At 37.0% G+C, this 19,849-nt stretch overlaps 1 protein-coding gene and 3 non-coding genes across 4 annotated transcripts; 1 reads left to right on the top strand and 3 right to left on the bottom strand.

Annotated features, from left to right (window-relative positions):
* Positions 1 to 695: 695 nt before the first annotated feature.
* Positions 696 to 814, bottom strand: LOC113462605. Its single transcript, XR_003385340.2, has one exon. It is a non-coding gene; the product is annotated as a U5 spliceosomal RNA (small nuclear RNA).
* A 2,148-nt stretch (positions 815 to 2,962) lies between these two features.
* LOC113462604 lies at positions 2,963 to 3,078 on the bottom strand. Its single transcript, XR_003385339.1, has one exon. It is a non-coding gene; the product is annotated as a U5 spliceosomal RNA (small nuclear RNA).
* Positions 3,079 to 3,560: 482 nt separating this feature from the next.
* Positions 3,561 to 3,634, bottom strand: TRNAE-UUC. The gene has a single exon. It is a non-coding gene; the product is annotated as a tRNA-Glu (tRNA).
* An 11,593-nt stretch (positions 3,635 to 15,227) lies between these two features.
* LOC103705405 (transcription factor JUNGBRUNNEN 1-like) lies at positions 15,228 to 17,293 on the top strand. The gene is made up of 3 exons (XM_008789103.3): positions 15,228 to 15,690; positions 16,339 to 16,631; positions 16,733 to 17,293. Exons 1-3 carry the CDS (start codon positions 15,492 to 15,494, stop codon positions 17,126 to 17,128), a joined length of 888 nt encoding a protein of 295 aa, XP_008787325.2. The 5' UTR covers positions 15,228 to 15,491; the 3' UTR covers positions 17,129 to 17,293.
* The last annotated feature ends 2,556 nt before the right edge of the window (positions 17,294 to 19,849 follow it).

Below are 19,849 nucleotides of genomic sequence, written 5' to 3'. Positions count from 1 at the left end.
GGCCGAACGCATCGTTGGTCTCCCTTGCGAATAAAAATATACCAGAGCTTCACCAAACAGTGTTTCCTTGCTCTACTACTAGTAGTGTTCTCCTTCCACCTCGCGTTCCATAGATACTGTTCTTTCCACGACCCCGCCGCCACTTGTTTGGGCCGACCTTCATTCCCAAAACTGGTCAAGAAAATATTCTAAAAATATACCAGAGCTTCACCAAACAGTGTTTCCTTGCTCTACTACTAGTAGTGTTCTCCTTCCACCTCGCGTTCCATAGATACAGTTCTTTCCACGACCCCGCCGCCACTTGTTTGGGCCGACCTTCATTCCCAAAACTGGTCAAGAAAATATTCTAAAAATGCCACATTTTAAACCTAAAGTACACCTTGCAGCACTAAAAATGAATGGACACATCAATAACCGAACTTAGTTTTTATTCTTGTTGAAAGAAAAAATCCACCATTTTTTCATGAAAACTAATCAAAATTGATTTGTTAGATCTTTCAAATAAAAAGACAAAAAACTCAAGACCAATGTTTCACCAAAAAGAAAACATTGAAATTCCACTTGTTAGGGCCAATTTCCGTTAAGAAAGAGACCCACCAAAAACTGATTTATAAGATCTTTTAAATAAATAGACAAAAAACTCAAGCCCAATGTTCAGCCCAAAAGAAAAGACTTACATTTGATTTGTTTGGGCCAATTTCCAAAAAAGAAAAAGGCCCACCAAAAATTAGCGTATGCTGCTTGATGTGGCGGGCACACGGTATTCTTTAGTAAAAGGCGAAAGAATAGTTCGCTTTGTGCCCACCACGCAACTGCGTAGTTTTTGATAAGGGACCGCAACGCTACTATATAGAATGGTGGGATGTGGACGTTCGTTTCTCCACCCGATATGGGACTAAAATATTTCGATTCCTCGTCATCTCCGGTTAACGTTTCGACTTGTTTCTTCTTTTCATTGTGTGATGGATTTTGTTCCCAAATTTTGGAGACAGTTTTGCAACAAAAAGTAACGGTTGTTGAATCGAATATCATATAAATTTAATAGCTGCACGATCTTCTTCTCCAAAAACTGTAAAAAAAAAAATTAAGGTTTTCGGAAATTGAGGTTCCAATCAGGCTCTGAATGTAATAGATCTTGCTCCACAATCATCACTCATCGTATATCTGAAATGCTCGGAGTAGTCCAGTGGAAGAAAAATTCTTGGCAGTCATGTCAAAAAAAGTGCGGTGGAAGGAAGGATAAGTGGCCATGAGCATGAAATATCACATTACAAACAATCAGATCAACTTGGCCATCATATAACCGGACTTGAAGGTAAAGAAAGCACCTGCGTTGCTTGTCTTGAGATATATCTGTTTGTAATCTTATCAAGCGCACAAGTCTTATGCGCATGATCTTGTACGAAATTTGAGCACGGTTTTCTCTGTTGTGTGTGTAGTGTTCCCTCCTATTTCGCACATGTGATGGACTTGCTTGCTAGAATCCATGCACCAAAAGCAGCACACTGGTAGATCTGCTTCGGCAAGCGTGCATCAAATCGACTGCTATGACGAATATTTAAGCACGACCATTCTGCAACTACTCATAGGTGCATGCTGAAACAATCTTGCAAATTCAAAAGTAAATTATAAATATCAACAAATAATTTGTAGATAATTAAGTATTATTTAAATAATTTAAGTGTTAAGTAATTATTTGTTGTTATGTAATAATTTTTAACATGGCTCGAAAAAGAAACAAGAACAACTTGAGAATTCGTCAAGAAATTACAAAAATAGCATTTTAGAGAATTTTGCAAACTTCATGCTTAAACATTAAACTATTATTTTTAATACTATTTTTAATACCGAAGTTTATCCATTTTAGGCAATACTTCATCAATTGCATGCGAATAGATTGATTGTCGTTCTTTTTCGGTGGATGATTAAGATTAATGGGTTCCATGGCTAGCTACATATAATGGCAATAGCAACCCTAAGGCTACAAGTGGATTGGAATGACTTGATTCCTACCTAGAATTAATTTCATATTAATCTGACCCATCCGAACAAAAGTTATTTGAATTAGGCTTGGATTCAAAAATATAACCTCTGGATTCAATTTAGATCTTGAACTAACTCGAATTGGACAATAACTAGTAGATTATAAATTCAAATCTTCTTTGAATAAAAGAAGTTAATTTTTGTGTAATGTCCATTAATTTGTTAATCATCATTTACATTTGGTTATGAACCAAATATTATGTGGAATAAGTGGTTGATTCTGTGATATATTTATGATATAATTAAATAATCAAATCATATATATTATAATGACTTGTGCTTGGGTCACTTTTGACCCATTGATCCAAAGGCCAATGAATTGATAAAATTAATACTACACCTAGAAATAGATTAAATTCAGTTTCTTAAACTTAATTTAAATATGGATTCGATTCAAGTTATGTCCGAGCGTGGTCCAACCATGCATGCTTGCAGACCTAGGTAAGTTTGGTAATATTGTAACTACTATGAGATGAAAGCCAGTTTCAAATTTTTGATACCTCCTTCTTCTTCATCATATCTGCATGTCTTGATTGACCCCTGGGCTTAATTTTGAAAGTGTATGACCTCCATTTATCACAAGAAAAACACTAGGATAATGCCCAAACATTCACTTTTATCCCATACAATGACTTCTCATCCCCAAATACCTTTCTCCATGCTAAGCTGCAGTTACTATATGTGGGTGGCATAAATGACCAGCCATATTGTACCCAAAAAAAAAAGGAAAAAAAAGAAAGAGAGAGAAGACCGGCCTTGCTTGGACAAACCTACATTTGCAATCAAAAAATATAATAAAACTATAACTAAATATGCGCATTTTAAAATTCAAACCTTTTCCTTTAAGAAAATATAAATAATATCTTAACTTGCTTCGTACATTTATCAAAATTTTTGAATTTAATTTGTTAGGGCCAAATTTCCCAAAGGAAAGAGGCCCACCAAAAATTGGCGTATGCTGCTTAATGTGGCGGGCACACGGTATTCTTTAGTAAAAGGCGAAAGAATAGTTCGCTCTGCGCCCACCACGCAGCTGCGTGATTTGAAATGGAGGATCGCAAAGCTACTATATAGGAAGGCGGATGCTAGCTCAAGTTTCTCTACCCGATATGGGACTAAAATATTCCATTACCTATCCCTCTCGTAACGTGGTCCGATGCGGAGCTCCAAATATCTCTTTGATCTTCTCTCACAACTTCCTCATCCTTGTCCATCTTTTTCCCCATTAACGCCACCATCAAATCCGGCATGTCCTCACTCACCACCTCTACCGAAAGTCTCAAGATTCTTTGGATTGTTTTCCAACGAAAGTGAAAAATTACAATGGTGCTCAATTAATGCAAAAACAAAGTGAGCAAGGAGGAATCATCTGTCCAAACTATTAATGAAAAAAAGAGATCCAGTCCTTTCACCAAGAAAAATTACGGAAAAAGAAAACTGGCCCAGTAAAAATTTTTGTGAAAATAAAATTGAGAAAAACTTAATTTCTTAAATAAAAAACGTAAAAATTAAAACTTTTCCATTGCCGGGATTTGAACCCGGGTCGCCTGGGTGAAAGCCAGGTATCCTAACCGGACTAGACGACAATGGAACGATGCTTGGGGGTCTTCCATTAATCTTTAAACCAATCGCCTCCTTCCTTCTTCTTGCAGTCCCCTCTCCCCCACTCACTCTCCTCCTTGGAGTCCGCCATTCCCCCTACTCTTTCTTTGCTTCTCCCGTCCCCTTCCTTCAAATCTAATCTTGCTATTTTCTTCTTACGCTCACCATTCACCAAAAGGAGATTTGCTCATATCACCTATTTGCCTTCTAGTTGGTTGCTTCTGGGAATACATTAAAGCTTATTTTATAGTAAAAACCTACTTTCGTTGCTCTCAATTTTTATACTAAATATCATGATCAATAAAAAAATTATGAAAATCTTTTTTTTTTGCTATACTAGACAACTCATAGCAGTCTAGTATGAATACATTCAAAAAAAGTCAAAATACAATAAGTGACGAAGTGCCCGAGGCAGCTCCTCCTCATTGGTCTAAAGAACTCCCCCAGAGTTATTTGCAATAAAGGAGACCACCCAATATGCAGCTCTGCTGGCCTCTCTAAAAATATGTTTTATCTTGAAGATAATTTCACCACTAGCGATGCTCCGGATGTCTCAAAACAGGGGTGGTGTCCTCCAGCAACACCAGAACACTTCCAAATCTAACTGATCACAGTGGCCGAGTCACCTACGAGCAAACACCGGGCATGTCACAAGCCAACCCAAGCCGCTCTCAGCTTCACCCTAGGGACCGCGATATCAAAGATCGGGCTCCCTCCGGCTGCCACCACTCTAGAGTCTGGACTATTGATCATGAAGCTCGTACCACCTCTTCTGCCACCATCCAAAATATATCTATTAAAATTGACCTTGAGGAAACTCGAGGGTGGAGGCTCCTAGATGATGTACATCATCTAAGACACTGCATGAGCAGAAGAAGAGTCCTAAGTACCCCCGATCTATTAACGGCATGTCCGATGGACCAACATGGGTGATCTTCGTAGCCTGCATTCAAGCCTTCTCCATGACGAGCCTTGGTGTCGAACTACTCTGATCCAGAATATCCAAACATTTCTAGCTAGCCAAATATGATAAGCAACATAAATCGCCCTGATGGCCACTACCGAGTCCAAGACATGCATATTTGACCACCTTCTGAGTGCCTGGGTAAAGGAACTGGAATGGCGTAGTGCCTCTAGAAGGATATTAGATAGATAGCCTCCACACCCTCACAGCTAGCTCGATCATACTGGAATAACATGTGATCCACAAACTCCTTCGCCTCACACTTAGGGCAGATTGGTGAAATAGTCAGTCTGCGCTTGCTCATGACGACCAAACCTCCAGATTCAGTTACATTCTAATCTCTGAAAAAACCTCATGCACACCCATTCTAGACATAGCATTTTCCTTTGCATATACGTTTGTGCCAATGTTGGTTGAGAGTATCCCTCTAGAGAAACCCCTAGGTTTATCATGTTCATATGCATGACTTGGCCAAATCCATGCTAAATTTCACTCCTCTTAACTCTTTTAACCACCTTAGTAATACTCTCATCTAAGCACGCTCAATTTCAGAGTTCTAATATGATTTAGTACATTAGTACTGATAAAACTTTTTTAATATTTCGCAAGAAAAAGATAAAACCTTTTTAACAATTTCTAAAATATATAATGAAAACTAAAGATTTTTAGCATAATTGCTCTATAAACCTGACCTGCTTTACCATCAAATGCTTTGTTGAAATTTAACAACCAAAGACTATAAAACATAAGAGTATGACTTTCAAGATCCTAACGAGCAACTTGTCCCTTCCATGAGCTGAATTCATGGTATCTCTTTGGCATGAAATCCCAAGTCTCAAAATTATGCCACACAAACTAGCCAATAGTGCAAAAGCTATAAATGCTCGTAGCATTGTTATTGTGTCACAATCAGAAAAGGCTAGCTGAAAAAAATTATTTGGATTCTTGGATCCTATATAAGTACCTAAGATCTACTCTATGTAGCTGATGTGGGATTAAACACATGCCCATACGAATTCTCACATATTTTCTCTATTCAAGCTCCGACGTTCTTGCCATGCTAAAGATTTAAATATAGTCAAATTCAATCACAGATACTACGATCTTATGGTCAACTCATATGAGCTCATACTGCAGTGTCTCCTAGTTCACATAGGTCATGAATCGAGTCTGCTCAGATTCCATCTATCACAATCTAGGACTTTATCTAAAAAGACTAGCCGGAAGGTATTATTTAGATTTTTTGATTCTATATAAGTACCTACGATTTACTCAGTACATAATCGATGTGAAACTAAATATACGCCCGCACAAATCCTTACATAAATGGAACAACCTGATTCTTTTGAGCTAGTTGGAGTTGTTGAGAAAGACCTGGATTGGACATTTGATGTGTGCTTGGCACATAAGAGGAGAGGAGGATTCCTAATGGCAGTCTGTCTCCTCTCTCTACTCCGTCGGGCAAAGAAAGTCTAAAGCCCATTGCATTTGGACGAAGCACTAAGCTTTGTCTATAAAAGGAGACCTCTGCTTCCTCTCTAGCATCCACTTTCAAGGTTCCTCGGTTAGAGCTGTGATTTCAAGCTCTTTTTGTGGAACATTTCTTGGGTTTTTTTTCTTCTATCGATCCAGTTGTAAGATCTCACCAGAAATATGATATGGTCACCAAACCCTCCTCTCCTTCCTTTTTTCAGTTTCAATTCCCTTATCACCAGCTAGTTTGAAGTGATGAGTAATTGGATTTCTATTACAGGGTCTCCCTTATTTTGATTTTTTCCCCTAAGTAAGGCCTCACGACAAGGCAATGGTCGCTGGCCAGTGAGCTTGCCTCGAATTGAAGTCAAAATCTCTTGGGGATCATTTGGTTCGCGGGAAAAGAAGGAGGAAAAGTGTGGTCAATGGAAAAGTAATGAGATGCCTCTTGTTTGGTTGAAGTTTTTAAAGAAGAGAGACGGAAAAGTTATATTTCCATGGGAATATGATTCCCACATTTCATGGAAAAGTCTTTTCCATGAGAAACATGGAAAAGTTACTTTCCCATGAAACGGAAATCAGTCAATTTTTATTTTTTTCCAAAAAGACCCTTCAGCATTAAAGAAGCATTAAAGAGGCATTAAAGACCTAATTTTTATTAAGGGCATAATAAGAATTATACATAACTTTTCTAAGAAAGTGGATGGCCAACCAAACATAAGCACTTTGGAAATTTGTCACTTTCCTATGGTCAACCAAACATGCTAAAAGTACTTTCCTAGGCATCCTCTTCCTAGGAATTTATTTTCCATGAATCATATTTCTAGGAGGAAAAATGCTTCCTGCGAACCAAACGAGCCTTTGTTTTCTATTTTTTCTCCATTCCACTGCCAGCCGCCACCGCGCTTGCTGCCAGATGCCACCATGGACTGCCACTCTTCGACCATGGTGACTGCTCAGCCCTCTTCCCTCCCCTTTCTTCGTTTTGAGAGCCTCCATGGCTATCATTTCCACACTCTTCTCTCATTCTCTTTTCTCTCTCTTCCTTTCTCTCTCAGCTCTCTCTCTACATGTTTTAGTGGACTAGTGGAGGATTTAGACATCTTAGTTGATTTTGGTTGAATGTAGAAGACGTCCTGGACTAGCATTGTACAAATATCTATTGTATCTTTTTCTAATCTTTCCCCATCAGCTATGGTCATTTATTGACTCTTCTGACGTTTGGTTTGGGTTTTTTTTAGAGAAACTATCGTTGGATAAAAAGACGCTGAACCCTAGTCCTTAGATCTAAGAGTGGATCAGTATACATTGTGTTTGATTCTGTCCTTAGCAGAAGTAAGAATCTCTCAATGCAATCATCTTCATGTTTATGGATAATTTTGCACGTAGATGTATCATGTACTAATGATTAAAATAAATAATTTGATTTCTACACGCTATCATCTGTATAATTGTGGACATTCTATATATATATTGGTACAAGTATCATATGCTGATGATTTGATGTTCATTGGATTAGATGTATCATGACATAATTGTATCATGAGAAATGGGTGGCATCTAGATTGGTTGACCATGTAAAAAACATGATGTATATGGTGTGTCAACCTTAGGCTGAGGTGCAGCATTATGTTTGGCCTACCATGGACTAGAGCATGGTTATAACTAGTCCAATACCGAAAAATCAATTTTAGATAATAAATTGCACTTAATCATATTTATGACGTAACTAAACTGAATACTGCATAATTATAAGTGCAGGAAAAAAAGGGGGGGCAATTAGACTAGCCGACAACTTGTGAAATATGGTGTGTCAGCCTTGGGCTACGGTGTGGTATGATATTTGGCCTGGCATGGGTGGGAGCATGGCTTTGACTTGTCCATCCCAAAGGCCAATTCAAGATGATAAGTTTTACTTAAATATAATAGTGATTTATAAGTAAAACTGAAATTTTTATAATTATACGAACGAGGGAAAGAAGGGGTATTTGGACTAGCCGACACATATATAATGTAGTATATGTGATGTCAGTTGTAAACTGAGATGCAATATTGTATTTGCCAGCCATAGGCATAAACGTGGTGTGTTTTGGCCTGCATGACCTAGAGCGTGGGTGGGACTAATCCAATGCCGAAATGAAGCAATGTCGAATCCGACCTATTCTAATCAATTAATGATAAGTAATCTCACTGAACTACTATTGAGTGAAATTGTTGATTGGGTGATATATGATGTGTATAACAAAACTATGATGATATATAATATGTATCTTGAGATTGCTACTATGATGATATGTATGCAATTGAGTTGCTATATGATTAAAACTTGATGTGTATGTAGGTATGGCTTATATATATGATATATAAATATATACTCTAGACCTGTTAGGCGCTTATTCAATTACCAGATTTGACGTATGAATCTTACTATTTTTCTACTAGTTACATATATCCTAAAGGTTAATATCATATTCATGCTAGTGTGTATGCTTGAAGAATTCTATTGGGCTGTAAAGCTCATATTTCTCTGTTGCATTTTTCTTCAAAGTCACAGGATGCTTAGTTTCAGATACGTTGGGCATGAAAGTCAAGCGATGAAGTAGTTAACTAGACTATTTCTTGATAACAGATGAATATTTGAAATTTTCTAATTATCAAGTTTTACTAGTTGATAATGAGGAATTTAATTTGTTAGATTATCATGATTATTATAGATTTAATTAAAATAGTTGGTGTTATTGAAATTTTGTTTATCTTATAGGACCTGCATAATTTCTAAGACACCGCTCTAGAAGTCATGTAGTCGTTTATATCATAGAGTCGGCTCTAAGTGATGGGTTCGAGGCGTGACACACTGGCCATGAAGAAAGTCCCTTCACCTAGAAGAGAACCAGGCAAGAGGCCTACCTTAATTTAGACGGGACCCGGCCGCCAGAAGCCATGACCTGGATGGATCGCTAAAGTCATGCGAGGACAGGAATTAACGCGTCCAAAGACGGAATCCCCATGGAGGTCAGAAGACCACCACAAACCCTAATCTTTTCTTCAGTCTCTATCCCGAAGTCTCCCATGCGATTGCGTGGCATCCTTGGAAAGCTAACGGCTATTTTTGTTTTGCCCCAGTTCTCGCCAAGGAAACTCAGCAAAGATTTATACTAGTTGTGGCATGGCAGTCTTCTTTCCAATATGGACACCAAGTGCAACTGAGGATTCCTTGCTTACATTTGCATGACTTATGGAGCCCATGAATTGTGACAAATGCTCCAAACCTACCAAGACTTTCCATGAGTGCTAGAAGCTTGGACTCAATCATCCCTCCTACTTTTCTTCCCCTTTCTTTTTGTTCATTAGGTGACGCATGCTACCATGTTATTAGAACAAATGTCACGAATGTGTTGTCATGAAATGACCCCGTATTAAGTCCCACTATCAAGCTGACCTTTGGGGCTGCTTGCCTTTGTACATATATATATATATATATATATATATATATATATATATATATATATCTTTATCTTAAAACATATGACATGGTCTAAAGAGGAATGCTAGAAGAATGGCACTTTACTCAGCAGCATGGAATGCCAAAGGAGGGCTCGCCCAATCATAGTTCAAAAACTCATCCCTCTGCCCGAGTCTTCCAACCAAAACTCACCCAATTTGAAACTAAACTGTTGTCTGCCGGCCCCAAACCACTAATTTTCAATACATGAAAAAGACATTTGACCCATGCATTAGGTTGGATCTGGTCAAGTGTAGGTCTTTCACCATTATCAATCACCAATTCTTTTCCTTTAGCTGACCTTGTGCCAAACTAGGAGAGGCCTGCAACACTGGCTAGCGTAGAGAGACCAACCATGCCGTGATGCAAGGATAAGCCTAAGTCAACAAATACATGCATCAACCTCTAATCTTGCCTCTGAGAAAAGCAATGGGAAGTAAGTAGGAAATATATATATACCAACCCTTTCAGACATATGCTTGGAGTAAGAGGGTACAAGTAGCATATCAGTTTCATTGAAATCCTCACTTTAAGTTATTTGACTGTGTTCCAAGCAAAGAATTTTTTTCTAAAAAACTATTATTGATTTATTGAATAAGGCGAGATGTCTAAACTTGAATCATCTGATTTGGTTGACAATGATCATTTAACCACACGATTTTAATATGTGTCAAATAATTTATTTTAAAAAATGCTTTGGATGTCCAATTCTTGCATTCAACAAGTGGCTTAAGCCCACTATTATTACTATTGCAACTATATATATATATTCAACCATGTTTAATAAAAAAGGCAAAAAAACCCTCGCACTCTACCATCCTCGAAGCATGACTATTAATTCCCATAGAAATCAATCCTCTCTGCCATATGGCACATAGAACTTTTATTGTGCATGAACCTGGCACTGGTAGCTAGCATCGCTATTTTGTTCTTCTCCTTCCAAGTCAACCATTATTGCGAGAGAGAGATAGAGAGAGAGAGAGACACGCATGTTGGCTAGGTTGATCAAGTATGAAGTTTCTTAGTCTACTCCAACATTTTTTGGCTAATATTATATCAAATTGCGGAGTCATTTTGAAATACCACCCTCTATTGAATCAATAACTATGGCAAGTTAATTATAAAATTCAGGATAATTTTCAATAAGAAAAAGTCAGGATAATTTTCTATACTTTGCTGTATTTTTAGGCATGTCATTTTTCAGCAGTTGGCTAGAGATTGTTTTCAGACTTACGTACGGTTTTCATTCTTTCAAGAATATCATCATGGACTCCATCAGACCCTGATGGCTTCTCTAAAATAACGAGCATGGTATATTCCTTTATTATAAAATTAACCAAACTCAATTTTTCTAATCACTAATCTTACAGTTACTATGCATAAAGAAATAAATAATAATAAAAATTGTTGCTTTCTTTGTTGGCATCATTCCTATTGTTATTATTGTCGTTTATCAGAAAATAACAAAACAATATTTTGACTTATCTGACCACTGAACAATTTAAAACTAAGAAAAGTTAGCGTCAGTTGTAGCCATCTAATACGTAATACAAAGTTAATTTTCAAACTTTTTGCTCACTGTAGGACTATCTGAAAACATTACTTTTAAGGCACCATAGTAGGTTTTAGATGGTAACTCCATTGCCATATTATGTGTATAACATCAAATCTTAGCAACTTTGGTGCTCGCTTAAGTAAGCAATGTTTGACAGCCACTCTCTGTGTGACATCCTTCCCTGCCTGGGAGTAAGTAAAATAAGTAAATAACCTTACCCATCGATCAATATTCTCACCAACATCCATTTGATGGCTTTGGTTTCTACAAGATCATTATATTACTTTACTTTTCAAAAAAAAAGAAATATATGTGATGACTCATGACTTTTGCTAGAAAAATTAGTCAGAAGTTATTATTTATATTCCTTAGCTTTGCAGAAGGCGTTATTATTAAGATGTAAAAACCTTAACCACCCCAGCCCCGCCCCCCCCAAAAAAAAGAAAAAAGAAAAATTTTTGATCACATTAGAAAATCACAATAATTCATACTGCCTCCGACTTGTATTCATGTATGCTAAAATCTTGCCTTTATTTGAAACACAGGGAGCACTAGTATGTCGAGATGTCTCTTCAGGCTTTTGTTCCACTTCCATTTTATAAGTACATCATTTTTTTTGTAAATACCCCTCCATATATCAAACAAACAACTGAAAAATGGAAAATTAAAGAATATAAGTTAATACAACGAATACACTTATCGAATCTCATCCAAAAAAAATTCCTTTTTTATTAAATAAACTACATGCTTTGCATATGCCCAATTCTCACGGTAATAGATCGAAAGAAAATTAAGTAGACAGAGAACTAATTAGGGTTAGGAGATGTTGTAGGGATGGTATGATTTTATTGATTCAAACTCAAGAGCTTAGAGATATACGGTGTTGGTACGTGGAATTATGGGCAGAATACTCCTACTTATCCCTGCTCCACTCCTCGTTTTATGTGGTAGTTAAAGATTAGTACAATAAATAAATGGTAGGTGAGTGTCATGTGATTATTAGGCCATTCAGAGAGTTGATTCAATCCAAAGAATATGGTAACAAATAAAGTGGAACTATTGGGTACTTCTGTTGCAGAAAATTAAATGTCATGCAAGGGCAATAAAATGTAAGGCCTTGCGTCATGAGCACGGGAAGTAGAGCAACAAATTAGAATGCTTCTGTTGTTTGCCGGGTTCTTGGTATGAAAAACAAAGAAGGATATATATAGCTGCACATGAATTGCATGTTTTACAATTTTTCTTTTACTGTTACAAAAAAACAAATAAATAGATAAACAAATAAGTAGGAAGTAAAGATATAAATAACCTTATACCTATCGATCAATATTCTCACCACAATCCAATTGATGGCTCTGGCTTTTTCAAGATCAGTATATTACTTTAATTTTTAAAATAGAATACCTACGAGGACTCATGACTTTCGCTGGAAAGGTTAGAAGACATTATTTGCTTTCCTTAGCTTTGTATAAGTATCCAAATTCTTTTCAGTAAATAATCAATTAATGTAGACTAAATTATATGCATACATGATTTTTGGATACACAATTTCTCATGCACACCCTTATCCTCACTGGTTCAAAAGTCCAAATCCAAACTAATTAGTCAAATTCAATTAAAAATTTCAAAATCACTTAGTGGTTAGCCCTAAGAGATCTAGTCATACATGAGCCATGGACTAGGTTCGCATTAATATATAAGCGGAACTTCACCTAAAAAAGCTAAGCAGAAGGTACTGTTAGGATTTTTTAATCTTGTATAAGCATCCAAGATCTATCCGATGTATAACCAATGTGAACTAGATATATATCCGCATGGATCCTCATAATATTATTATATATCCTACTTGAGGAGTCATGCTTTCCCACTAAAATAGTATATCATCAACCATGTTTAACGGTTTAAATTTTGATAATCATGGGCCCTTATATGTAAAGTATTTTTCTGATTGAAGAGACTAGAATAGATTCATTCGATCATTAGCATAGCTTACATGCCAATTTAGCTGCCACCCTTATGCATTTATAGTAGGCATTCTTTTATGGTTTGCATTTTTTTATAACAGTCATATAATGGTGGATGGATTCTCAGGTAAAGAAAAATATTTTTACTTTAAATTATAATTGTCGAAAATGCCCGACACCAAATTAGTGCACTTAAGTTTTCTTTTTCTTTTTTGATACAAATAAAGAGTAGGGCTCCAAAAAAAAATCAGAAAAACAATCAATAGTTTTTACTGAAAACAAACCAAAGCACTTTCAAAAGGCTAGCAAGAAAGTATTATTTGGATTCTTTGGCCCTATATAAGAACTCAAGATCTATATACCCAGTGTATAGCCGATGTGAGATGGATCCTCATTTAATCAACATGGGATGCCTTTTAATTCCATCAATGACATAGGATGGCTCAGCAATAATATTAAAATGATTTTGTAGACCATTCTCATGTTGATCTCATGTTGATGGAAAAATGATGGCAAGTCCCTATCTCATGAACCTATCTCATAAATGGCTTTCAAAGATGCATTTCAGTTCTAAAGAAATATCATTTAAATACAAAGTACCTTGAACGTAAAGTTTTACAAATTCTATATCCTGTGCGTTGATTTTATTTTAAATTGATTTTCCAAAATTCTCTTAAAGTTTTGATCAACATTGATAAATATATTTTGGGCTAACAACATCAAAATCAAAGCATGATAGCAGTTGAATATATTTGTGGATGGGTATGCTAAACTTTAAAGTTGAAGGAAAATGATGTTTCAATAAAATTCCAATACCTGATCCACAATTTCTTTCTTCTGAGAAGATGGAGATTTCTAGTGTTATATGTTCTTTGTTGTCTCTTCTATTGTGGTCTTTAAATTCTAAGATTTATTTGGCTATCAATTGAAGATATTATTGTTAAGGGGTGTCAATCTCAAAGACCATTCAATGTCAAAAGCAGCAAAAAAGTATGCGGTCTCGTTGGTATCTAAGGTCAACATTTATATATTTATTCGACGCAAAATGTTTTTAATGATAATTGCAGTTTTTTTAATCTTATATAGATCATAAATAAATATTTGAGGCTAGCATCAATCATGTATTTCTTGCTTTCTAGTTCTTTATGGGTTTTTTTTGTTATTTTAAATTATCAACATAACTCTAGTTCATAAATTTGCATATTATGCTTTATCATCTAGATCTCTTGATATTCTACATAGCAAAAAATTTTAAAATTTATTTTTATTATAATCTATGATAGCGATACAAGGATTTATGATGCACAACTATGAGGAGACCAAGTGGCATGGTATGGCTTGATTCATATTATGATCTGCCCATATATATAATTATGGTTGTATGATCTTTCTTTTTCAAATGATTCTTATGTGACCTTAATATATTATTTATATTATGAAAGAAAAAAATTAATAATAGGTATATATAGTAGAGGGACCTTCTCTCCAAAAATCGTTTTGTTTTTTCATAAATATCTTAGTGAAAATGGAATCCGACCCGCAGCCTCTCATACAATTACTAAAAAGCTTTTTCAGACAGTAACTTGACACCTTCCCTCACTTTATATAACATATATAATTAAATTTTTGTGACTTCATATCCTTTATCCTTTATATCATGGCTTAATTTTCAATTGATATTTAGGATATCTATGCGGTCCACATCTTACACATCAGGAAGAATCCATGGGAGAGCCTTCAATCCCCATCCTTACCTTGCCCCGTGGGAATGGTTGGAAATGGCATGCAGAGGGCTTTGGGGAAAAGGTGGGGTTGGAAGCTTCTCAACGTTTTGTTCTCAGCTCTCTCTCTCTCTCTCTCTCTCTCTCTCTCTCTCTCTCTCTACCGTACTGCAATTCTAGCCACATGGAGAGGACGTAGACAAAAGAAGCCTCGGTTATACTGACTCGCGGAGCATTTTGTTTAAGAGCCATCAGAATCATGGACCATCAGATCGGTCTTTCCGCCATTCTTGAAGAAGGTGGCGGATCAGACGGCTGGCAGCTTCTCCCTTGCTGCATTTAGCTACGACTTTGTCCCTTAGTCACGTGCCTCAAGCGTGCTACAAGGCCACCCACTGCGTCCTTCCATTCGGAAGACTTCTTCCACAGCGGAGAGAGAGCCACATCTGGCTCTGTACGCCTGTGAAGAGTTGCGAGTTCAAAGCTCATGACTTGGACCAAGGCTACCACCTTAATTTCATGTAAGGCTTCGCATTTATAGCCAGAGAAAAGCTAATTCTGGTAGACCCTCTTTATGTTCTTTCCAATGCCTTGTTACATGAACAACAAACTGTAGAAGGAGAGCTAGAGAGAGAGGGTGATAGAGTGGTCGATGGAGGAGTAGAAGATGGATAAGAGAAGTAAGGGAGAGCAAAAGACAGTGCTAGAAGAGGAGGAGGATGTAGTGCTTCCTGGATTCCGGTTCCACCCCACAGATGAAGAGCTCGTCGGGTTCTATCTCCGTCGGAAGGTGGAGAAGAAGCATCTTAGAATAGAAATAATCAAGCAGATAGATATCTACAAGTATGATCCATGGGATCTTCCAAGTAAGTTGATCTCTCTTTCTTCTATTGCATGTTCTTTTGCTTCTTATAGTTGAAACAAATAAAGGGTATTAACAATTACTGAATGGCTTATCGATCTCGTCTTCACAGATCAGTAGGTTTTTTCTTCATTTCTTTTATTTTTAATAATATGAGGATATAATAGTTTGTTTTGATTTTATGGCATAAGTAGGTCCTTCTTCCCTTGCCAACTATAAACTACCAACCTCCAACCTATGTATCATACAAAAACTTGTATAACAGTTATTAGATTAATTTCAACTACTGCGACCATGCAAACTCATAGCACTTAAAGTGAACTTATAGGTTTAATTATCTTGTTATGTTGGAAGTTGATTAGCTAGGAAGAAAGAGATTAACTGATCTAACTTGGGGGAATACTAGAAAGAAACAGCTCATATATGGAAGTAAGTCACAGACGCATAAGATCGATCGATTGTCCATAAATGATGTTATAGATTTTACCCCCACAGTAGACTAATAGTCTATGTGATCATTTGTAGCCAAAATTGTTCCAACTTTCAGATCTTAAATCCATTATATAGTAAATATACTATAGAATCTGGCTGACTGATCGAGAATTTATTTCTAGCTCAAATTCGTTATATGTGTTTTATGACCTTGTAAAAGTTAGCGCTGCCGGAGGAGAGAAGGAATGGTACTTCTTTTGTCTTAGGGGAAGGAAGTATAAGAACAGCATAAGGCCCAATAGGGTGACTGAGTCTGGTTTTTGGAAGGCAACCGGCATCGACAGGCCGATATACTCCACAGGTGATGCTGGTGACTGCATCGGCCTAAAGAAGTCTTTGGTTTACTATAGAGGAAGTGCAGGAAAAGGCACCAAAACTGATTGGATGATGCACGAATTCCGCCTTCCAGCTAGTGACAAGAACGATGACAATTCCCCAAGAATCCAGGAAGCTGTACGTGAAAATTCTCATTCTACTGTCATAATTTCTTTAATCATTTTTATTGCATGGAGGATCTGAATTGTGCTCATAGTTTCTCCCTAATGGGCTTACAGGAAATTTGGACGATATGTCGAATCTTCAAGAGGAACGTTTCCTACAAGAAATATCCACAAGGTTGCAAAGTATCAGCTAGCAAGCAAATGTCAACCGACTCGAGTTCCAAAACGAGCAGCTTTGAGTCTGATACTGGAAATGAGTACAAGTGCCTCGGTTCCTCAAGCATTCTGCAAGGTGACATGAAGTTGATTACTAGTTACTATGAAGAAAAGAACCAGATACTTGCAAGCCAATGGAACCCAATAGTTCAAGCTCCTTTAACAACATGGCATCCAAACATTCCGTATCCGAGCACAAACGAGTTCTTCAAAGATGGCAACTGGGATGAACTTGGAAGGATAATGGAGTTCATGACTGATACAAGCAAAACTCATTTCTGTAGGTACACTTAAAGTACAACTACATGTTTTTTTTTTCTTTTTCTATTCCTGTATGTAAATTATAAGACAATATTACAGAGTAACTATTAAGTAGCTAAGCTTGACAGTTCTATGCCAAGTTCTAATATAAGGATATGTGTGTGAATTCTACTTGTATAAGTATATATTTTTGAGGTGTCAATTTTTGGAGACCCAATGTATTGCTTTGTGTGTATATAACACACTAATCAGTTAAATAGACAGCCAAGACGTTTAGTTGTCGTTTGCTCTAAGTATTTATAAGTTGTTTTAAAGATGTTTGTGATTTATAAGTTGCAGTATAAAAGGATTTGATGTGCATATGGAGTTTCACATTAATTGGTATGTAAAAAAAGTGTAGAAGTAGAACATAGTGAATATGGTTGCGTCCAAAGTCTGCAAGCTCTCAACCTTCGGAATAATGCACATATTTTTTAAAAGTTTGAAGGAGAAATGGAAGAAGTTTTAATGTTGACTTTGAATGCCTGGGTTGCAGAAATGAGAGCAATTACACGCAACGATCGATCAGCTGTCAACATTAATTTTGTCCACATAACATTAGAAGTACGTGGCAAAGCAGCACCAAACAACTTGAAACATGTAGCTGTCTGGTATTCTAGGTTTTCGTAAGTTCTGTGGTTAGACACTGAAAATGGCAAACTAGCTAGGACCAGACAACTGATATAGCTAGGTAGCTGTCATGCTAGTTCCCAAATTAAGAAGGGTTCCATAGGTTCCTGTTGATAGTTTGACAAGTGGTGCAAATATCTACCATGCACATCAACATCCAAGAACAATAATAGGTAGCTTCACATTATCAAAGTCTTCCAAGAGTTATAGCCGTTGCTTGGCGAGTTTTCTAGAGACCAATACAAGTCCTCTTCTGATATAGGTGGAGGGCACTGGATGTCTTCCATGTCTTCGATGACGTTTCTCTAACCTCTGTTTTCATTAATGGGCACACATCGGCCGAAGTCTAAACAGTGATAACTTTATTAAGGTTTTAGAAACTTTCTTTTCAAATGATTTAGTCCATAGACTTACAGTCAAATAATTACAAATCCTGTAATCAAAACGTTAAATATCGATTAGTACCAGTTTGTACAGATCGATATAGCATGCTAATCTGGTATGGATCTAAGAGGAGCTCAATGCGTCGCCATACCGATGCATGGTGCATGTTTTGCGTCAACTCCGGTATTATCACATGCATCGCTGCAGGGACGTGCTATACTATGCCTGTAAGAAATCAGTATAGGTTTGAAACAAAAATTTGAGAAATCTTGCATCTAATCTTGTTGAATGAGAAAAATTATCTTAATCAACAGATTGTCCTACTACTTGAAAGCAACACTTCTTCTTCCACTGGCTTGTTTTTTCAACTTGTTCACAATATCATTGCCCTCCAGGTGGATATGGAAAATTTGTTCAAGTTGTAACATATGGAAAACTTCCTAGATCTCATATTCCTAACCAATAGACCATGTCATCCAGTTCCTAAATACAGTTTTGATGATAAACCTCATCCTTGAATTGGTTCTATTGTATTTACAATCAAAGTGGCAACTCAAGCACAATTAATATCTGATCCCACTAAGTAACACGAGATCTGTTAGTGGATAGATGAATCACAATATTTTCTTCTGTAGCCTGCTTGGAGGTCAGTACTGAGACAATTGTCCATATCATGGTAATTGCATGAAGGTTTCAGAGGTTTGGATGGAAGGAGACACCATGATAGTCAGCCATCCAAGCATTGAAAACCACTACAACTCTCTCCTACAGATATTTGGCAAATACCTAAAATGCTTACATGCATGGTTGCTATGCCTCTAAAATTCTCCAAGGGTACTAGTCAACTATAGAATGCTGCATCCCCTTTACAACAAAATATATATATCAATGAACCCCACTTGATGATACCATACTTCACGGCCGGTAAGTCGACATACTTCTGGGACTTGAGGAGGCCACCGGAGTTGAAGTTCTTGAGGCCACTGAACCTGCCGGAGACTGGCATCTGCTTGCAGTGTTCATCACCGACAAAATGAGTCCTGCCGCTTGAGGGGCTCGCCCTTGAGACCAGACATAGAATAGAAGACTACAGTTCTTGGGTCATCACAGACAACAAGACAGCCTTTTACGACGAAAACAAGAGTTGAAGGTAGCTCATGACATACAAGACTACAATTCATGGGTTCTCAACATAGGGTCTCATGACCTTCTAACTTTTAGTTTCTTTCGGCCATTAGATTCAATAATAAGAGTGCTCCCATCTAAACTAGGAATTTATTAAGAAACCTGCTTCATCATAGGAAAAAAGATCTAGAGATTTCATCATACCCATCCATGCAATAACGACAGGCATAATTTTAGTGAGAAACATGGGTAGTCTAAGCTATCGTGCCGACCCTCCTCTGAAACATAGGTCTGGATATATGGGAAGTGTAAGTCCCTGAATAAGCTGCTCGACTGCAATGGAGGAGGCAGCAAGAGCTCTGGGGCCTCATAACTAGGGGTGGCAAAATGTGATCCGATCTGTCAACTCGATCCGTATTCGACCCGCCATAAATAGGTTTGGGTTTGGCCTAAATAGGTTCGGGTCGTAAACAAGTTGACATGTTTATTAATTAGGTCGGATATAGGTTTTAGATGTCTGACCCGTTTAACCCGTTTAATATATGGAAACCTGTAGATATATTTTAGCTGCTTTGA

The sequence above is a fragment of the Phoenix dactylifera genome, unplaced genomic scaffold, assembly GCF_009389715.1.
Source record: "Phoenix dactylifera cultivar Barhee BC4 unplaced genomic scaffold, palm_55x_up_171113_PBpolish2nd_filt_p 000007F, whole genome shotgun sequence".
NCBI lineage: Eukaryota > Viridiplantae > Streptophyta > Magnoliopsida > Arecales > Arecaceae > Phoenix > Phoenix dactylifera.
This window is presented reverse-complemented; position numbering and strand designations above follow the sequence as displayed.

Bases quoted from the DNA above. Each gene is read 5' to 3' on its own strand.
- LOC103705405 (XM_008789103.3), top strand. From the start codon at position 15,492: ATGGATAAGAGAAGTAAGGGAGAGCAAAAGACAGTGCTAGAAGAGGAG. The intron at 15,691-16,338 runs GTAAGTTGATCT...ACCTTGTAAAAG, and splicing joins TGATCCATGGGATCTTCCAA to TTAGCGCTGCCGGAGGAGAG. The intron at 16,632-16,732 runs GTACGTGAAAAT...ATGGGCTTACAG, and splicing joins CCCCAAGAATCCAGGAAGCT to GAAATTTGGACGATATGTCG.